Source organism: Notothenia coriiceps, unplaced genomic scaffold (genome assembly GCF_000735185.1).
Source record: "Notothenia coriiceps isolate Sejong01 unplaced genomic scaffold, NC01 NC01_scaffold00010980, whole genome shotgun sequence".
NCBI lineage: Eukaryota > Metazoa > Chordata > Actinopteri > Perciformes > Nototheniidae > Notothenia > Notothenia coriiceps.
In genome coordinates this window covers 10,002-28,806 of record NW_011343681.1, presented here as the reverse complement: position 1 = coordinate 28,806, position 18,805 = coordinate 10,002, and the positions used below count along the sequence as shown (strand labels likewise).

The following is an 18,805-nucleotide window of genomic DNA, read 5'->3' as shown; positions in this document are numbered from 1 at the left end:
AAGAGAGTCTGTGAAATTCAAGTTTTCAAAGAAATGCGTGCAATAAAGCCACACACACACACACACACACACACACACACACACACACACACCTTTGATGACCATGGAGGAAATCTACTAAATGTTAGCATGCTACTGAATGACTCCATGGAGACCTGCTAATGTGCATGCATAAACAATAGGAGGTCAAGGTCACGCAGTCTCTGTGCACTTAGTCTTCCCTCAAACATAATAGAAGGCAATCAAAAAGGGCAAATACCAAATGAACCTTTAATAATTCCTCAGTCGCATGCATAATTGAAAGTTGTGGATAATAACCAGCTGCTGTTTAAGTTGATCGTGTTCAAAAGGAATCAAGAAATATATTGCAATGCATCATCAAACATCAAAGACACACATCATTTTTGTCTAGACTATTGTGTCCAATGCATTTTATGTCAGCCCCATATCAAAAAGGGGTTTTCTAAAGAGTCTTGGTAGAGCACATATCAATGGACTTTACAAAGCAATTATTTAAATACAAAACAAATTATTTGATAGTAGAAAATAGGATACAACTAAATAAAACATGGGAGTACAACTGTAAAGCTTCTTCAACTGTACCGCAACGAGTGTGTCAGGCCCTGTTAGTACATTACCCTTCATCTCTATCTCATTATACTAGCGGGGACATTTTGTTTATCCTCTCATCAGATATGTATACATTTATGAGCATTTTCTAGGACACCGCCATGCAGTTTTTTGAGTAATGATGTTGAGGTGAAACAAGTTTATTTGAATGTTTTGCATACTGTCCCATATTTAAATGTTGTTTACTGATGAGTGTGTTCTTTGATAATCCACTTCTATGACACGGACTGGTCTACCTATTAATAGCTAAACTGGCACTTTTTTTTTGAGCACATTTACTTGAGATTACCTGTAAAGCAACAAACTGACAGTGTTAGAGAGAAGCAGGCTAGAGAAAAGATGTATTCGAATATAATGGTTTGAATGCAAGGTCATGTCAAACCATATTCTGAGACAGTGGTAATCCGCTTTGATTTACAGTGAACCAAACAAGATGTCTACTTTTCACGCCCACGTAGTTAATTTCAGGGTCAAATCAGCTTTCAACTCCTCTTTCTGGTTCATTCCCTCTTTCCCCTGTCTCACGCTAAACAGCTGTCCAGCTGTGAAATACTGTGGGATAATTCACAGATGGGATAATCTACAGGAGGCAAGGAGATCGAGGAGATAAGCTTGAGGAGATGGAGGAAAGCTGGAAGCAAAGGGGTTCCTATTTAAACCCCAGACACAGAGCCCCTAATACGATCTCCATTTTAAGCCCAGATGTGCTGAACACATGGTGTACAGACAAATAGAGGAAAACAATCTGTCAGAAATAAGGAGGAGTGAAAGACAAATAGAGCTGAGCACGAGAAGGGATTTAAAGAAAGAAGAGCTAGTAATTAATGTTAGAAAAAGGTTTGTTTACAACGGTTCGGCTAAGGGTTGATAAACCTAAAACACCAGGGTCTTGTAATCAGCTTTACTGCATGACTGACCAGAGGAAAGCTCAGGCTGTGGACTTTAAAAGCATGCACTAGACCAGGAAATATGTCCAAGAACATATTCATGTTGACAGTAAAAAAAAAACCTTGTTGGGGAAGTAAAAAATAAGAAGCACCCCGGTCCACCATGAAAAGTGCATGGTTTCTAAAAATGAATACAAGTATAAGAAGCAAGTGAAGCAACATTTCTGGAGAGATCTGGGAAAAAAAGACAGTGTTTCCTCACCACAGCTGTAGCAGTGCCCGCTCCCAAGGAGGCCCAGCTTAGGATAATAGACAGCACTACAAAAGCCATGATCCTGGAGGGAGAGAGATGGGGGTGCCAGGGAAATAGAGAGACAAAGATAAAAAGACATAGGGAGAAGCAGATGAACCAGCATGCCTTTATACCAATGATATTCAGCTCTTTTTCACCGAGTTACATTTTATATATTCTTCCCAGCGTTCGCTTGGAAATTGTTCAACAGAGGCCAAATTCACACGTTGTACTGGTGCACGTTAGACTAGACAATGCGGCCGGAATTACATTTGTTATAAGATGATATAAATACAAATCAACTTATGACTTCAAGCTGAATTCAGTCGTCAGCCCTAGACTTATAAAAAAAAAATATATTCTATTCAGATATAAGTTTGATTGGAGCAACATCATTGTTCAATAGAGGTCTCACAAGGCCACGATTAAAGATAATACTTTTTGAAGTCTGTGGACTTCCCTATCTATGTATTTTGCAACATCTAAATTGGTTGCATTGTCTAAAGATGCTTTCTATTACTGTGCAAAGCGGCTGATCAAAAGCTGCCGCAAGCTTTAGTTTGTCGACCTCTTGTGTAATCTGCCCTCATATGAGGAGGTTTAGGAAAAAAAGAAATATATATATAAAAAGAAAACACCCACTATGAATTTCTTCCTTATCCATTGGCAGAAGCTAGAGGAAGCGCTGTGAATTAGAGGGAGATAAACCAGTAGAAAAGAGGGAATAGCCCCTTGATGGATGTAAAAAGGTCTCTGTTCTCAGCTTTCTACTCGGACCTTCTTGAAAGCCCCAATTAAGTAGCCTGGGAGCACTTAATAATTTGTAAAGGGAGCGGACTCATCCTGCTTGTGCGATCAATAGGCATTAGTGAGACCCATCAGAGAGAGAAGTGAAGAGGGATCCTGGGCATCATCTGCTAACACTGACACGTAGGCTGCACTAAATTGGGCAAATGGGATGGGAAGTCTGGACTGTGGATTTTCTTGTCAGACATCCCTTTTGGTTTAAATGAATAGTTACAATTTCCTGAATCAAATGTTTCTCCTCCTAAACTTTCCATTTCTTTCAGAGCTTAAGGAGTCCAAATGTATTTTGTATTGTTTAGAGAAACAGACTACTGTGGTTTTGACTACACTACACTCACCAAACTGAACAATGTAATTGAGTGTATAATACAATAGTGGCCTTTAATTGTGTGAGGAAATAAAAGGCAAGTCACTGACGAGAAGAGTAGGGCCAGAGCCATTATCAGAGCTATTTGAGGATGTAATGCTATCACTGGTGCTGTTAATGGAGTGACCTATATGGAGCCAGAGAGTCTGACTGTCTGTGATCCAGGCAGAGGCCAAAGAGACAAGAGATGGACCACAATAGAACAAAGGTCCCAGGAAACAAGATGAAGGGCGAATACCTCCACATACACACAGGGTACTTACGTTATGAGCAACCACCGAGACTGCTTGGCCATACCCAGACACATGGCCAAGCAGATGACCAGATCCAGAATGAGCATCAGCAGGTAGGTGAGCCATCTATGAAACGTGAAAAATAAGCATCAGTCTAACAACCCTGCCTGATTACCTTGGCTTGCATACTTTATGTAAAAGCCTCAGGAAGTTGCTGGCAGGAAGTTGCTGGCCAAACATATGTTGGGGACTGCATGCGTGAGGTCTGTAGTGGATATCAGCATTCTTGTCTCCTAGTTAGAGCCCATCTGTTTCAGGTCATTTCAAGCCTGTTGGCTTAATAATTCAACACCACAAATCCATAGGCATTAATTTTTCAAGCTCTGAAAATGTCCTTCACAGAAATTGCCTACAGTCAGCCTGGTGTGTGTGTGTGTGTGTGTGTGTGTGTGTGTGTGTGTGTGTGTGTGTGTGTGTGTGTGTGTGTGTGTGTGTGTGTGTGTGTGTGTGTGTGTGTGTGTGTGTTCTGACCAACCAAACATGTGGGAATGCTCAAGACCCATTCTTAACTCCACAAGGTCTGCTGGCATTGTGAATCTTTCAGCAATGACTGAGCAAAATACAGACAGTGATGTTCAGGATGTCAAACCAAGAGATATATTTTGAAGTGTACTGGCATGGACTTGCTGCAAAGTAGCTGCAGTACACCAAGGTCACTAGATAATGTGATTCACTTATGGTATTTGAAAAACATGTGGAAGAAAAAAAAAAGCAGCCTGGTTATTCCTCTGGTTACAGAGAAGGGCATATGGATGAAGATAACTGAAAGAGACTACACTTTACCTGCATAAACAGAACTGCAGCTAGTTTTTCTGAGCACAGGGACAGGGAATAATTCAGAAATAGAAGAGATATGATATTGGAAAACAGAATAGTATCATTTTTCCCTTGTTCGAATAACATCGGGTTGGCCATAACATTTGCAGTTCATCAATAAGAGCTGCCACAGGCTGTTCATAGCTCAATGGCAGCATGAAATTCAATCAACATCCAGGAGATTGGTGTCACAATGCACAAAGTGACAACTGCATTCCTAAATGGGATCTTGAGTCTTGATAGGATAGAACAGCATATCATCTGGGAATATGTATGCATGGGATTAATGATATGAAAACGTCAGTAAGAACACACTAGCTGTGATACAACTGTGGCTATTTGTGCTCTGTCATGCAACGAGTCACTGCCACTTGCTATTACTCTAGCTGCTTTTATAACAAGTACAAAAAGAAAACGCAGGTACATTTATGAGAAATCCTGAATCCAGTCAACATTTAAATGGTCAAATAGACAAATATATAAAACAACATTGAATAATCTAACTGGAATGAGTTCGCAGTATTGATACAAAACACTTTGGTATTCAGTGTGTTTCAGCATGACAGCTTTACACTCTGAAATGTGTTTCTATTATATCTACAACCTGCTTTGACCAACAACATAACATCATCTCAGATTTGTACAGAACTTGTCAAAACATACATGCAGATAAGAACTGTTCCCTGATTACTTTTGTGTCTTCAATGTATATCATAAAGCACTGCCCTAAATATATCTTTGTGAGTCTTCCTTTCCAGTTCAGTCCAAAATACTCGTCAGTACTGTAACAAGCAGGTTGCAAATTGACACTTCACGGCATAACAACACTATGAAGTTTTATGTGCTAAAGAATAAAACCTAAGCTTTAAAATTACACCCACAGTTTAGAGCAGCAGCCTGGAGCCTAATAAATTATCATCGTATCCTGAATTAATGCTGGATATTTTATTCATTTTGACTACTTTGTTGATGATTGGGTTTATGAATTTATTTTGCTCTGTTTATTGAATTTCCGTTTTTGCCTCTCAATAAATGTTCACAGTTCCAGAACCAAGTGAAAAAAACATCAACATTATAATTGCAATCAATGCAAGCAGTGATCTGCGGGTAAGATGATCATTTATGGTCGAATAGCGACTCTGCCATGCATAACATTCTGTGAGAACATAAAGCTCAAACTTCACAGTGGCCAATAAGCTCAATTTCAGCAATCAGGAGAAAATAGCTTTCCGGTTTGTGTTCCGGAGGGAGGATCAATAAAATTAAATCTGCTCCGTCTGGTCTGGATCACTTATAGTTGCGTGCTTAGAGGTATGTTTACTTCCCACAGTCACTGAGGAAATAAAATACTGTTAATTACCCCGCAGTGGTAACTTAGGCTCCACCTACCTGTAATACTCAACAAGGGCTGTTTGGTCTGCAATGGCTGCCAAGTCAACATTGGCTTTGTTGATATCGGGCAGAGCCATCATCTCGTGGATGACGTTGTTGACCATCATCTGCATGAAGCGCAGAGAATTGAGGAATTCAGACTTTGCGGCAAAGATTTCATCAAGTCGTTCCAGGTGCTGCTTGAGTCCAGTTTGAACATTGCCCAGGGTTCCTGCAACCTAGAAAATAAAATAAAGATAAGAGAATTGAATCAAAAAAAAAGCAATAGTGGTAAAAGATTAAAGAAGTAGGGGAGGTGAAGAGAAGTCAAAGAAAAACAGGTCAGAAGGAAACAGGAACATAAATAAATTCATAAACGGATATTCATAAAAAGAAGATTGAAAATATGGAGAAAGGCGAAAGAAACCGTGAGCACTCCCCCAAGAGGAGATTAACTTGTCTCCTTAACCATGTGTTTTATTCAGGTAAACAATGTTGGAGTGGAATGCTGATAACAATACCGGGGAGACCTGTTATCACAGGGGTCTTTGATAGTGAGAGAAGTGTGGGAGGAGGCCCGGTGGAGTTAAGGAAATACATTTGACTTTTCAGATTGAACCAGGACAATGTGATGCAGTAAACGCCTGCATTTTCACAGCATTAAGGGAGCTACAAACAGGTCATGTTTAGCCTGATGCTGGCAGGGGGAAATTGTTTCTCCACCATAGACACGTTTTTTTTAAAACAAAGACACAATAGCTTGACCAACTTACAGATAACAAGTGGGCTTTATATCTGCAATCATCTCTGCAAATGTGAACAAAAAGGAAAACATACCTGCTTGAAACCTGCTGTCATTCTGACATTGATTAGTAGGCCTTTCAATACAAGGACGAACATTGAACTATTGGACCCAGCTAGAATTTTAGAGTTGGTTTAATATTTGTCAAAACCTAAATGTATGTAGCTTGCATAAAGAACAGTTCTACATCTTGGGAAATATAAGTAGCTTAGACAAGAACATAACCAATTGGAAAATGCAACATTTACTGTATGTTTATACATTCTTTTAAGCAAAAGAAGAGATTATGTTAATTTTGAGTTGTAGAAAAGCAACAGGGGGTAGATTCTCATACATTTAAAAATTCCAATTACCTGTTTTTAGTGTTTGTGCTAAACTAAGCAAACCCACTGCTAGCTGTAGACTTGCAGTTAACTGAACATTCTCATCCAGACAGTGAATAAGCATATTTCCCAAACCGTTTAATTATTCCTGTAAAGGAGTAGAATTTGGATTAAACAGCCATAACATCAACAACGTATGTCCAGAAAAGTGTAGTTGTGTTTAGGAAAAGCAAATATATTTTGAAGGACCTCTTAAAATCAGCATTCACCAAATTGTCCTCTGACGCACACCCACCACCCACAGCACATTGACTTAGCTAGAACAGTATTTGTAACATTACACCGAGTAGGAGGCTCCACTTATTCTGAACAGATGTTGCTTTCCTTTATTCTAATCTAAAAGCAGTTTGCAGCAGTTTCACTTCTTATTTAAATATCATTTTTTCTCCATTACAACCATGACCTCTTTAACACACTTAAGTATTCTGAGTAAGAATGTTCATTTCTACACGATGAAAACTCACCAGAAAGAATATAAAAATGTATTTCAGTCTCCTTGACACTTTAACATTTCAAACACACTCATATATTAATTCTACAGAATCTAATGGTCTGTGAGGAAGAAAGAGTATCCATGTGAAGATGAGACAAAGACAGAGGCCCATCTTCCACTCCAAAACTCCCAGGGGGGGTTATGAGATTGCCAGTAAACTGCTCTCACTCCCCACTTCTGTGTTCATCATCTCTCACAGCTCCTGCCACAACTCCCCGAATCTTATCTGGAAGCCACTCCGCCTGGGTGTGAGAAATGGGAACCGTCAGCTATCTGCTCTGGGTGATTTCCACATTTCCCTAATCTGAACCGTCCCGTCTTCTCTTAAAAATGGATTAAAGCTCACTTTTGCTGAAAGAGGGTCACAAGGAGGCTTCACCACGTCGGGCACGCCTGTTAAATGAAACTGACTGATTTGAGACTCTGTAGCACAATCCACATACAACTGAACTTGCCTGCCTTCAGTGATTTTATTTATCTGGATTTTACTGTATATAAAAAATAAAAAACCCAACATGTATATTTTCTACTTTTTTTTATTGCTATTTAGATGTTGACCATTTTAAATGTTTATTTCTTGTCTTTTAATTGTACAATGCCAGGTCTTTTTATGCTGCTGCAACACAAACATGTCCCAATTTGGGATCAATAAATCCTATCTTATAAAACAAAATGTATATCAAATATATAAAAAACAACATATATACTGTATGTATGTATGATCCAGAGGTAACAAATAAGCAAAATGAGAATAAGGACTCTGAGAACATTCATTCAGGTGATCTAATGTGGAAAGTGCAGAAAGTAGTATAATTTTGTTCGAAGAATCACAAGACAGCTTTCACTTTCACAGAGGAAGGCTGTATGAAAGTGTCTGTAAAATTGGAAGTGCACATTCTGTTATAGCCTGATGGCCATGTTTTGTCATACTTCCGGGCAGAGCTGACGAGCTCTTAATATTGCAAGCAGCACACTGGATATAAAGCTCTTATAAAGGATGCCTGTGAACAATCAAAAGCCTCCTTCAATAGCAAGAGACACAATGGCTCTTCCTGATCAAATCTTTCCCTGTATGACACGTGATGATCCCACGCAGAGTGTGAGAGTGCATATTTTATGATGAGAACAACCTTAACAAGCCACCAGTAGTGCCAAACAGCTCCGAGTGTAAACCTCGCCGGAGCATCGTGAATCAGAGAGATTTGATTGCTTTTGTGCCTTTAGTATGTATTTTACTGGACAAATCTTAAATCAACCTGCGTATAAAATTCAAGAAAAGGATATTAACGGATGAAGATAAAGTAAACTTCTGAAGTTATTACTTTTGAAACAACTTAAGAGGAACACACAACAATGATCAAGAACGGATTTGGTATACCAATGAGGATCAGTGATTACTGTCTCAATCACAAACTAAAGCAGCTTTGGCTTCATGGGATGCACAGCCGGCCAGCTCTTTAAGTGGAGTGCATTACATCAGGCTATGATCTTGTAAGTGAGAAAGCCTGTGTTTCCCTTGGGAACATATATGTTTCTCAGGCAGCATCATACATCATGCTACAGGGGCAAATCAATATCGAGATACAGCAGAGAAAGTCTGAAGCAAGGATGTGAAATCATCAGAGCTGAATCCCATTTAGTTCCTACAGCGCAAAGAAAACGCTGTGCTGCAAACTACACCCCTTTCCCAGCTTATTTGTTACACTCAGCTGAAACTAATGCAGTCCAATACAAGCGAAACTGCTTCAGAGAGGTCTTGATTCAACTTTACGGTCCTTTTGGAGGATGTAGTTTGCAATGCTGCCGAGTTATATTGAATTATGCTGTATACTGCTTTTAATGTTTTATCCACTGAATTTATATCAACAAGGGGAGGGTAAACGGGTGTTCCAAAACGACCATAAAGTTCAATCAACACCTCTCTAAACAACACTTCCAACAAAAACGGAACATGATAACCTTCATGATAGGGTGATTTGTTGCAGGATGATAATGAACTGGAAACTAATTGTATATTTCATAAAAATATATATATTTTTTTACCCATCATAAATGTAACGGTTGTAATACACAAATCAATGTGTAACATGGGATAAATCTCATTCTCATACACACTGAGTGTACACAAAGCTGTTTGAGTGTAATACAATATGTTTGCATATAAGTCCTTGAAGTGGATGTGTGAATATGACATGGCCTTGCGCACACGCACACGCACACACACACACACACACACAGTACAGAATGTAACACTGGGAAATTGGGAAGAGGCGAGGCTTAGCATCCATTAATGCACTGCAGATGGAGTTAATCCTCTTCTTCCTCATTGAGATTATCGCTTCTCGCAGAGCCTTGTTCTGACTCCCTATTTCCTCCTCCCACCCTAAATCTCCCAAATAACTTCCCTGAATGCAGGTCAGGAGTTGTATAGCAAGTCCTGAGGCAGCAGTCACCTCAATTCCTTCGCTGTGACAAAAGCGGATATGGACCCCCCGCGGTGAAGTGCTAGTTTTCGAGACAGATGCAGAATCCATTAGTAAAGGAGGGTGCCTTGAGTATCTACCAGCAGCAATTCATTGTCCTCAAGTAGAGCCATGAAAAGGTCATGCTTTGCACCAACATGGCTAATAAACAATGCTGATAAATGAAAACATACACAATAAGGAAGCATATGACAAGTACAGCTAAATAATGTTACACTAACATACTGGATTTATTGCCCAGTAACCACACTAAATCGACTGGAAAATTATTTAACAGTAAGGGATATAAATAAAAATATTTTCAGCGAACACATCGGAAATTTGGATGCTGAGGGTTGAAGGTTGAAGAAAGCTGGGCATGCTCCTCTCACCAGATTGTTGATGCCACCCAATGTGTGATTGGCATTGGACAGCGAGTAGGTCAGCTGGTACACCCCGTCGTTGGTCTCACTGTTTCCATAGAAACCCACTCCTACAGCCGAACTGTGAGAAAAAGAGTTTCCGATGTAATGAATACAATAAACATAATTAATTCCCCGTTTGTTTTATCCCAGCAGTTATTGGTAAAAGGCTTCATTAGGTTATAAGAGGAGAAGAAAGAAAGAAATATCATAATTTACCAAACGGGAGACATTAAAGCTTAATATGAATCATAGTACTAAAGACTTTGTATTATCATCTTCTTGCTACCCTTGAACCTTTATTATTGTACAATCACAGTTCAAAGCATGATCCTGGCAACTGGAAAGTGTTAAACAAACGTATTGATAAATGAATCATCTTCAGTTAGATGAAAAAAAAATGAAGGTTGCAGTCTTAGAACATTCTCCTGTGCCATCTCCGACACTCATCTCTTCCTCCTGGCTGCCACATGTATTGAAGCTGATTATGTGAAAAACAACATGTTTGTATTTGTCATATTATTTCCACCTGTTTTACCCCTTTCTCTCTTACCCAAATTCTGAGCTAAAAATATAAAATCTTCTCTTTTCGGTAGTATCTTTGAATATTGTATTTCAGATTTCCGTTTGACACCTGAAAATGTATCGGAGGGAATGCAAAGGATCCCCATTTCCCAGCTTCCTGCAGTGTGTGACTTTTCAGAGCCTCTGTAATAGGGAGGATTAGTGTCCTCACCCGCAGAGTCAGTGTAGCAGTACACAGTGACACAGTGACATGAGCAATGATACAATTTCATCATACTTTATTGCAGTAAGGTCACTCGACATGGGGGTCGGGGGTTAGTAACACTTTTAACAGCATTTAGGGGAATGTTCAATCGCTAGAGAGGGGAGCTCATCGATCAAGCTTAGCAGTCAGAGCAGGATTATTGTTTCTGGTTCACAACATGCACACACACAGACACAATAAAAGGAAAACTTCGTCCAAGTTTACTTTTAAAATGACACACAAGCTGATGACTTTGAACACCATGTGCTGCACAACCACAAAAATCATACACAATATCCAGGGAGACAAGCATCCTCCGCAGCGAGACAAAGACAACAAAGATGTTAGTCACTGAAAGAGAGGACGGGGAGTTTTCATCTTTTAATACATCCTGTCAGGGTGTGTGTGATATGTCACTGTGAGTGCTTATTAACATAGGTGTGTGTTTCTTTTTAGGGCCATTAGCATCCTGTCACTGTAACCTTGTAAGCATAATGAAAACCATGGCCTGTGTCTAATCTATTTAACTAGTTCCCTCTGGGTATGATTAGTGTCACTGGGGGCATTCTTTCTACATTTAAGTCAAAGAGAAATACAAGATAATCCATAACGGCATTTATTATATATGTATCATTCAACAGGAAAGAGGACAATTGCTCTATTATTTTACATTTTCAATACACTTTTTTTTTTGTATATCTAAGTAGACCTGGATAATGAGATCCTCATCAACTATGTGGCCAACCTAGTGACATGTTTGCGACAAGAAATACCTACTAATGATGACACAGGTCATCATGGGTTTAGCCTCCAGGGTAGCACTAGTGATCTTGTGGCTTCCTAAAAGGCTGTCTGTAGCAGCTAGAGGTGTAATAAGAAAGCAACACAATCAACAAAAGGACTAAAGCATATGTGCACTCCAGGATATATAGCGCCTTTGTTTCTCTGAGGATGGATCACTTCACAGTCTGTGTGATGACTGGACCATTGCATCTTAGTATTCAAAACGCGTTGCAAGCAGAACGAATGGCCACAGTGGATGAACAAGTAATAACAGATAAATTCCTTGATTCTGTGGAGACCGGTGTATTGCCGCAATAATAAATTGTATCAGGGTTAACGGAAACCGACTGAGGAAAGAAGGATTTTAGAATATTAGATTTGTTTGCCATCTTTAACCTTAATTTACCCGTATTCATTCTCCCGAGGTCAGAAGTAATCATCCAAAGAGGTGCAGCGCCTCTTAAATCCTTCTCCTATTGAGTTCTGTTTAAGTGCGACTGAGATGTAATTTTGACATTACTGTATCACGCTGAAAAGGCTGGAAAAAGTAAAAGAAAATCTCATCTTTTTAACAGACATGAAAGTTTGTCTATACTAAACGTTCCATGTCTGCGCATAATAAAATAACTATAAATGCCAATTCTTGTTTCAAATCGATCTCTTAGTGTACAAAGCCCCTTTGATCCAGTGTAGTATAAGCCTTCATAAATGTCTAAAAGCATATTTTCATTTACGCTGCTGAAGCACAAAACTTCAATAAGTATAAAAATATAAAAACATGTCAAAAGGAACCACTTCACAGTCCCAAGCTAAGGACTGTAGGAGACTCTATTCTGAGAACCATGTTCAAAGGTTTTGGATGGGTCAGTGTGACAGGATTGTTCAATAGAATCTGTTCTAGTTGCCGTCAAGAAAAGGTCAGCGGGACATGAGAGTTTAGAAGAACAAAGATTGGATCTGTGCCAGAGAAAGTGTGTGACACTATGGCCCATTCCAGTGCTTGGAACGGTTTCAAACTAAGACTAAAATAATCATCAGGAAGAATAGGAAGTCAGGAGAGGGAAAAGCATTATGTGTGTGATATTTGTATAATCAAGGCGGTCTTGGTATTGTTGCTTTGTTGTAACATATTTGACACTTTAATAAAACTAAGACCTGTCGGCTTCAGATCTGCCTCTCGTCACATCCTTTCTCGCCACAACAGGAGAAAATGGTGTTATCAGGCGATACTGAAACGCTTCAACAGAGAGAGACATGGGAGCTCTGAGCAGAGACTAGATGACAGAGCTTCTTTGCTAAACAACATCATGCCTAGTCACTTAACAACACAACAGGCCTTGTGTGCTGTAGCAGCAGCTTGGTATGGACGCAGCACACTAACAAAGTTAAAACCCAACACTTAGATAACTGTCACAAGTTTAAACGGAACTGTGCACAAATTCAATCAAGCCTTTTCGGATGCTCATTTGTTCTCTTACTTTTCTGACATGATCATGTTTGACTAGGTATATTTTATCATTGGCAGAAGTTAAATTATCCATCACAGCTAAACTAAGATATCTATAATAGTCCCATATATGGGAAAAGTACAATAGATACTACAGAATACAACATGCGGCAATATGACAGTTTGATACATAGAGAAAGCACAATAATAGTAGGTCAAATTTAAGGCAGGAGCATTGTGGTTTGCTAGAGCTTTTCAATGGACCAATCCATGCAATTAGCGGTCGATGTTTTGGTGGGCATGGTCATCGGAACAGTCAGCTGCGGGATTTAGCAGTCTGATCAGCTAACTTTCAGCTGACCAGGGGCCCTGCTGATAATGTGGCCTGTCAGAAATACTCCAGTTTATCTAGCCTCATCAGTATTCTTTAGAAAGAAAGAATTAAACCTTTGGGTTACAAGCAACAAGTGCACATTAGCACTCTTTGTTATAGCCTTTTAGACTGAAAAGTCTTAGGGAACATACAGCAGATAGGTCCAAGTCATTTAACTCATATTTTAAATTTTAGAATCATTTTCTGTGACAGTCAAATGCTTTGTCCAAGTAAACATAGATAGTCAATCAAACCATTAGTTACTCTCGTCCCTCTTCCTGAATGTCCGGATGACATTTTCGCAGGTTTTTCCCAAAGAAAATTTGTGAATCGACCAAATAAAATCCCCCTAAAGTAAAACACAGCTTTCAGGTTGTTCATGATGATATGTTCAGTCACTAATCCGAGTTTAGTCGCACAAGAAACATTGATTTATTGAATTATTTAACCATTCAGACTCACCATATGATGAGTCCTGTGATGACAGCAGACCAGGTGAGGCAGCAGGTACTAGGCCTTTTGGTTTCGTCATCTATATCCTTGCGGCAGCAACACAGACAGACCAGGAATACTGCCAGAACCAGCAGGCTCAGACCCAGACCCACGGCACCAACAGAGGCTAGAAATATCAGAGACTGGGGCAGGAGAGTAGAGAGTGAAAAGAGGAAAAATACCAGAAAAAATTACATCGATTAAAGTCAAGACTCAGAACTTATTATATCTTTAAAGAGGCAGCCATTTGTTATGTGTGATCTTGAGATGTCAGGCTTGGTGACCCTGCTAGCCAAAAGGTTGACAGCCTGATTGAAAACAAGCCACCAGTATCAAACAACACTCATGAGTAAAGATATTGTTGAGGTAAGCGTGTAGCTGCCATTGATCAACATCACAACTGACTGCTGCCTACAGCAAAGGGGACAGAAAATATAGAGGTCTGAGGACTTGTGGGGAGGACAGCCAATGGAGAATGTTGATTTTACTGCAACAGCAGAACTTGGACTGTGGCTTAGAGGAAAACAGAAAATGATCCAAGGCTGTGGGAGGGGAGAATCATGTGACACAATGGCTTTCATTCAGTCTTGTGATTTCTGAGTGTAAAGAATATTCAAAGCTTGAAGGATCTGAAACACTGATGTTCAAAAAGTAGAACACGTTGTATTGGCACAGTATGTATATGGAAACTCTGCACAAAAAAATACTCTCTAAAAAGAGACTCACTATTTTATGATAAATCCCCATGGTCTTTTGATTTGTTTTATTCTCTGAAGAGCTGCTACTTTTATCACTACATAGAGAGTAAAGAAATACAGAACTGGCAGTATGCTTAAAAGCAGACAAAAACTTCATTGTTTATTAGCATCACATTTTACCAGGGGGAATATTTGTAGTTTCACACGAATGACTTTAAAATCCCATTTGATTTCTCACAGACATGTCATATGACTATTTAGTCATGGTTTACCAAAGCTTATTTCCCATGGCAATGAAAGCTATCTTTAGGCAGAGCAAATAGCAAGGTATGTGTTTGTCTTTACAAAAGCCTCACAAAGCAAATCCCAAACCATTTAAAATATGTTTAAACTGCTGCACAAACATTGGTATTGGAACCAAAAAAATCCCAACTGGGGTTCTCCAAAGGTGATGATCAACACTAAGAACATTTCATCTAGTGGGCTCAAACTCAAAACATTGAGCTCATGGTTAGTTCAAAAACAAGAAAAAAGGCATGACCTCAATTTTAAATTGCAAATCATTTGGAATATGATTTAGCACTCACAAGTTCAGAAAGACTGGGTCAGGCTAAAAAAGCAAAGCTACTTTTCTCGAGAACGTCTGTGACTAATTATTCCATTTGGATGACATTGACACTGTGACTGAATTTCAATGATATTATTTAGCATATTCTTTGCATAGTACTTCATTGTTCAATTTCTGTTTCAAATGTGCTGAGCACTCGTCTGCCCTTATTCATCAGGTAGGTTAGCAATAAGTGTATTCCAATTCGAAATGGGGTCATCAGACTTTATAGCTGAGGTAGACTGACATATAAACAGGGCTCAGGAAAAACAAACAGTAATATATACTATCGCTGGCATGGTAATTTATTTTCAAAGCAAGGTTGACAGCCTGATTAAAAACAAGCCACCAGTATCAACCAACACTGAGCAAAAATATTGTTGAGGTAAGCGTTTAGCTACTATTGATCAACATCATCACTACTGACTGCTGCCTTCAGCAAACAGGATAGAAACATAAAAGTTTGAAGTCTTGGGGGAAATACAGCTAATGGAGAATGTTGATTTTGAATAAATGCCAATCATGCATTGCACACATTGCAGATTCAATGTTACTGCAAAGACAAAAAAACAACTTGATGTTATACCCAGTGACGTAACATTTGTTGCACCTCAAATTAAATGAGTCAATACAGAAAGGTGCGAGTTGAGATGCCCTCCATTAACTACCCAGGCCAAAGCCTTAATCCAATGATTTAAAAATTGGATAATCCCCCTACCTCACAGACCTGCTGCACCACCACACCCCTTCCCGCTGCCTCCGCTCATCAGAAGCCAACCTCCTATCCATCCCCACCCGCACCAATCACCGGACCTGGGGGGACAGAGCCTTCTCCGTCGCTGCCCCCTCCCTCTGGAACTCACTCCCACAACCCATCAGAGACTGCACCGACCTCACCACCTTCAAAAAACTCACAAAAACTCACCTCTTCAATCTGGCTTTTAATGTGTGATTGTTTTTGTATTATTTGACTTTAACTTTAACTATATATTTATTTGTTGTTCCTTTCTTCTCTTTTCTTTTCTCTTCACTATTATCTGTAAAGTGTCTTTGAGCACCTGTAAAAGCGCTAACAAATTAAATCTATTATTATTATTATAATTATTATTTGCTAATCATGTGTTTTTGAGGACAACATTGATAAGCCACGATTCACAATGTGTACATTAAACAGTGGTTTCAATCTTGGTTAGATTTACGGCTAGTTACACTTTCTCCTTTAATTTTCCACCCCATTGTTTTGTAATTAGACATGCAGGCACTTCAATTTCCTCATGCTGCAGTGTTATGGTGAGGCAAAGGATGAATGAGAGGGAGGAGGAAAGAGAGATTGAAAAATACTACAGTATATGCGGTCATTGACAGGAAGGTCACTGATCTTTCTTATCCCAAATAGATTTTTGTATAAAGTAGGTATAAGGTTTAAGTATGTATGACTTTCTAATTAACTAAAAAGTAAAGACCAAATCTTAGGAAATGTGTCTCTAGCTGCTCTGCACACTACCCTCTAAAGTCAACAGATGCATCAAATGCAGAACATGAGTTATTTCAGGCTTGTGGGCCTGTGTGAGCCCTAGGCTACCTACAGTGATGCTACCATAGCATTCTTCACTTCTCACTGAATGGCACTCTGAGCCAGGGTGACACTGCTGGGATTCAATGACCCAACCAGACCCTGAATCATGACGAGAGAACAGTGAAGGACACAAGACAGATATTTGAGAATCTTGACATTCATGTTGTTTTTGTAATATATCATCATAGACAATAAAGGGTGTGTGTAGTCAGTCTTACCATCAAATCAGTATAGAACATTTCCTTCATACAGTAAACCAATATGTCTACATTTTTTCAAAATTATATTTGGAAACAGCATTATCTGTCATGCAAGAAATTAAACAAAGTGTTTTGTTGAAATAAATACTAATAATGCAGTATTGATAGTGTTGCTCATAAGAACTTGATTACTGATGTTTAGTTAAATGTATGCCTATCAGTCCATGCTGTTGTGAAATGATGTGATTTTTTTGTATCGAAATATAATAAAATAATAATATGAGAATTAGTCCAAGTACTTTGTAGACAACAACACATCTAGATTATAAAAAATAGTTACACTGACAAAGAGAAGAAAATGAAGTCCATAACATAAAGGCATGATATTACAGGAATAATAAAGTGATGGACTGAAGATATAAAATGATGGCAACAACAGATGAGCATTCTTTTTTTTACTCCATCACACACCCAATTTTTGCTATAATGACTCTGGTCCTGCTGCCCACGGTCAGTTCCCATCACTAAACATGACAGTTTGGGTCATTTACATGGCCACAAAAGGCCATAAATGTACTCTGGGGAAATTGAAATACTTAATTTGAGAAATAACGTTTTTACACTGGAAACATATGTCTCACAGGATTCATTTTCTCTTAAAATACAATCATGAAAATGATTTGTGAGAAAAGGAAAAGTTAATCTATTGTAATTTATTTTATGTATGGGTGCAAGAAAAAGTGCCTGGAATATAGTTGAGGTAATAAACATGATAGCTGACTGTTCAAGAGAAATAAAGAGTTAGCTTGTTAAAAACAAAGGTCTCGTTTAATCTCAAATCAGAGTGCACAAACGTACAGTATGCAACTGTTTACTTGAAATATGTCACAGGCCAGTTAATACAGGTCATGTGTCATCATGTGAGAACTGCAGTAGGGGATTTTAGTTCCTGACATTGGGACCAAAACTCTCAACATTTCAAGGAGCATCACAGAGACAAAGTACAAAATAGCTATAGTTCAACACAGCAGTTTTTTTTTACGCACTTTTACGCGCAAGTATAGTTACCAACCTGCTGATAGCTTGCATCCTCCGGTTTAAAAGTGTTGTCTATCGACTGGAAAAAGAAATTGAAGTGAGGGAAATTGTGCAGCCAGTATGTCCACCACGGGGCAACGTAATCGAGCCGTGCAGTGGCCATTCCTGCTTAAAAAGTCAGTCCCACTGACTGTGTGCTTTCTTGTCACTCAAATACTTCCAGGTTTTTGAGAAATTAAAAAAACAAAACCCACGTGACTTCAGTAGCGGATACGCACGCTACAGAGCATTAAATAGGAAGCTCTTCCTTTGCCATTGCATCTCCAGAACAGGGCAGATTTCCACTTCTTCCTACTCCGGTTGCCATAGTTCGCTGTAAACTGCAGTAGCGCAACTGCTAAAACATACACAGCTTCAGTGTAGGCCAAGCGTCTCTATCCGAGACACGGGATCGAGTGACGATTTGTACCTGCCTGGTTTATCCACAGTAGGCGTGACACAACCACTTTCAGTCAAGTGGGCAAGGCCACTGTGTATTCTCTAAATCTAAATTATGAAGAAGCAAACACTGTTATGTGAACAATCTGCACTGAAAACAATGTGCTGGGGAGAATCTCTCAGCAGCTGCAAACATACAAATAAAAATAATCAAACACCAAAGACTTGCCGATGACACTGCATGAATCACAATGGCCTGTGCCCACTTCTCAACATTTGATTTTTTTTAACGAGGATATCTCAATATTTTCATAAAACAATAACACTGAGTCGCATAAAATATGAAAAAGCTCTGCCCT

The 18,805-nt window shown here is 39.1% G+C and overlaps 1 protein-coding gene across 4 annotated transcripts in view; it reads right to left on the bottom strand.

The window, feature by feature from the left end:
- The window catches only part of ttyh2l (tweety homolog 2, like), a 24,246-nt gene extending 5,765 nt beyond the window's left edge, over nt 1-18,481 (bottom strand). Inside the window, exons 1-6 of one of the 4 annotated variants that reach the window (XM_010772210.1) lie at nt 18,043-18,481; nt 13,860-14,032; nt 9,996-10,107; nt 5,482-5,702; nt 3,247-3,342; nt 1,780-1,852 (exon numbers count right to left, since the gene is read on the bottom strand). In XM_010772210.1, the coding sequence (XP_010770512.1) occupies nt 1,780-1,852; nt 3,247-3,342; nt 5,482-5,702; nt 9,996-10,107; nt 13,860-14,032; nt 18,043-18,171 (804 nt within the window). In that variant the 5' untranslated portion in view covers nt 18,172-18,481. Of the gene's footprint in view, nt 1-1,779; nt 1,853-3,246; nt 3,343-5,481; nt 5,703-9,995; nt 10,108-13,859; nt 14,033-18,042 lie in introns of those variants that run through there. The other 3 variants (XM_010772208.1, XM_010772207.1, XM_010772211.1) reach the window with 3 other exon arrangements.
- Nucleotides 18,482-18,805: the final 324 nt, after the last annotated feature.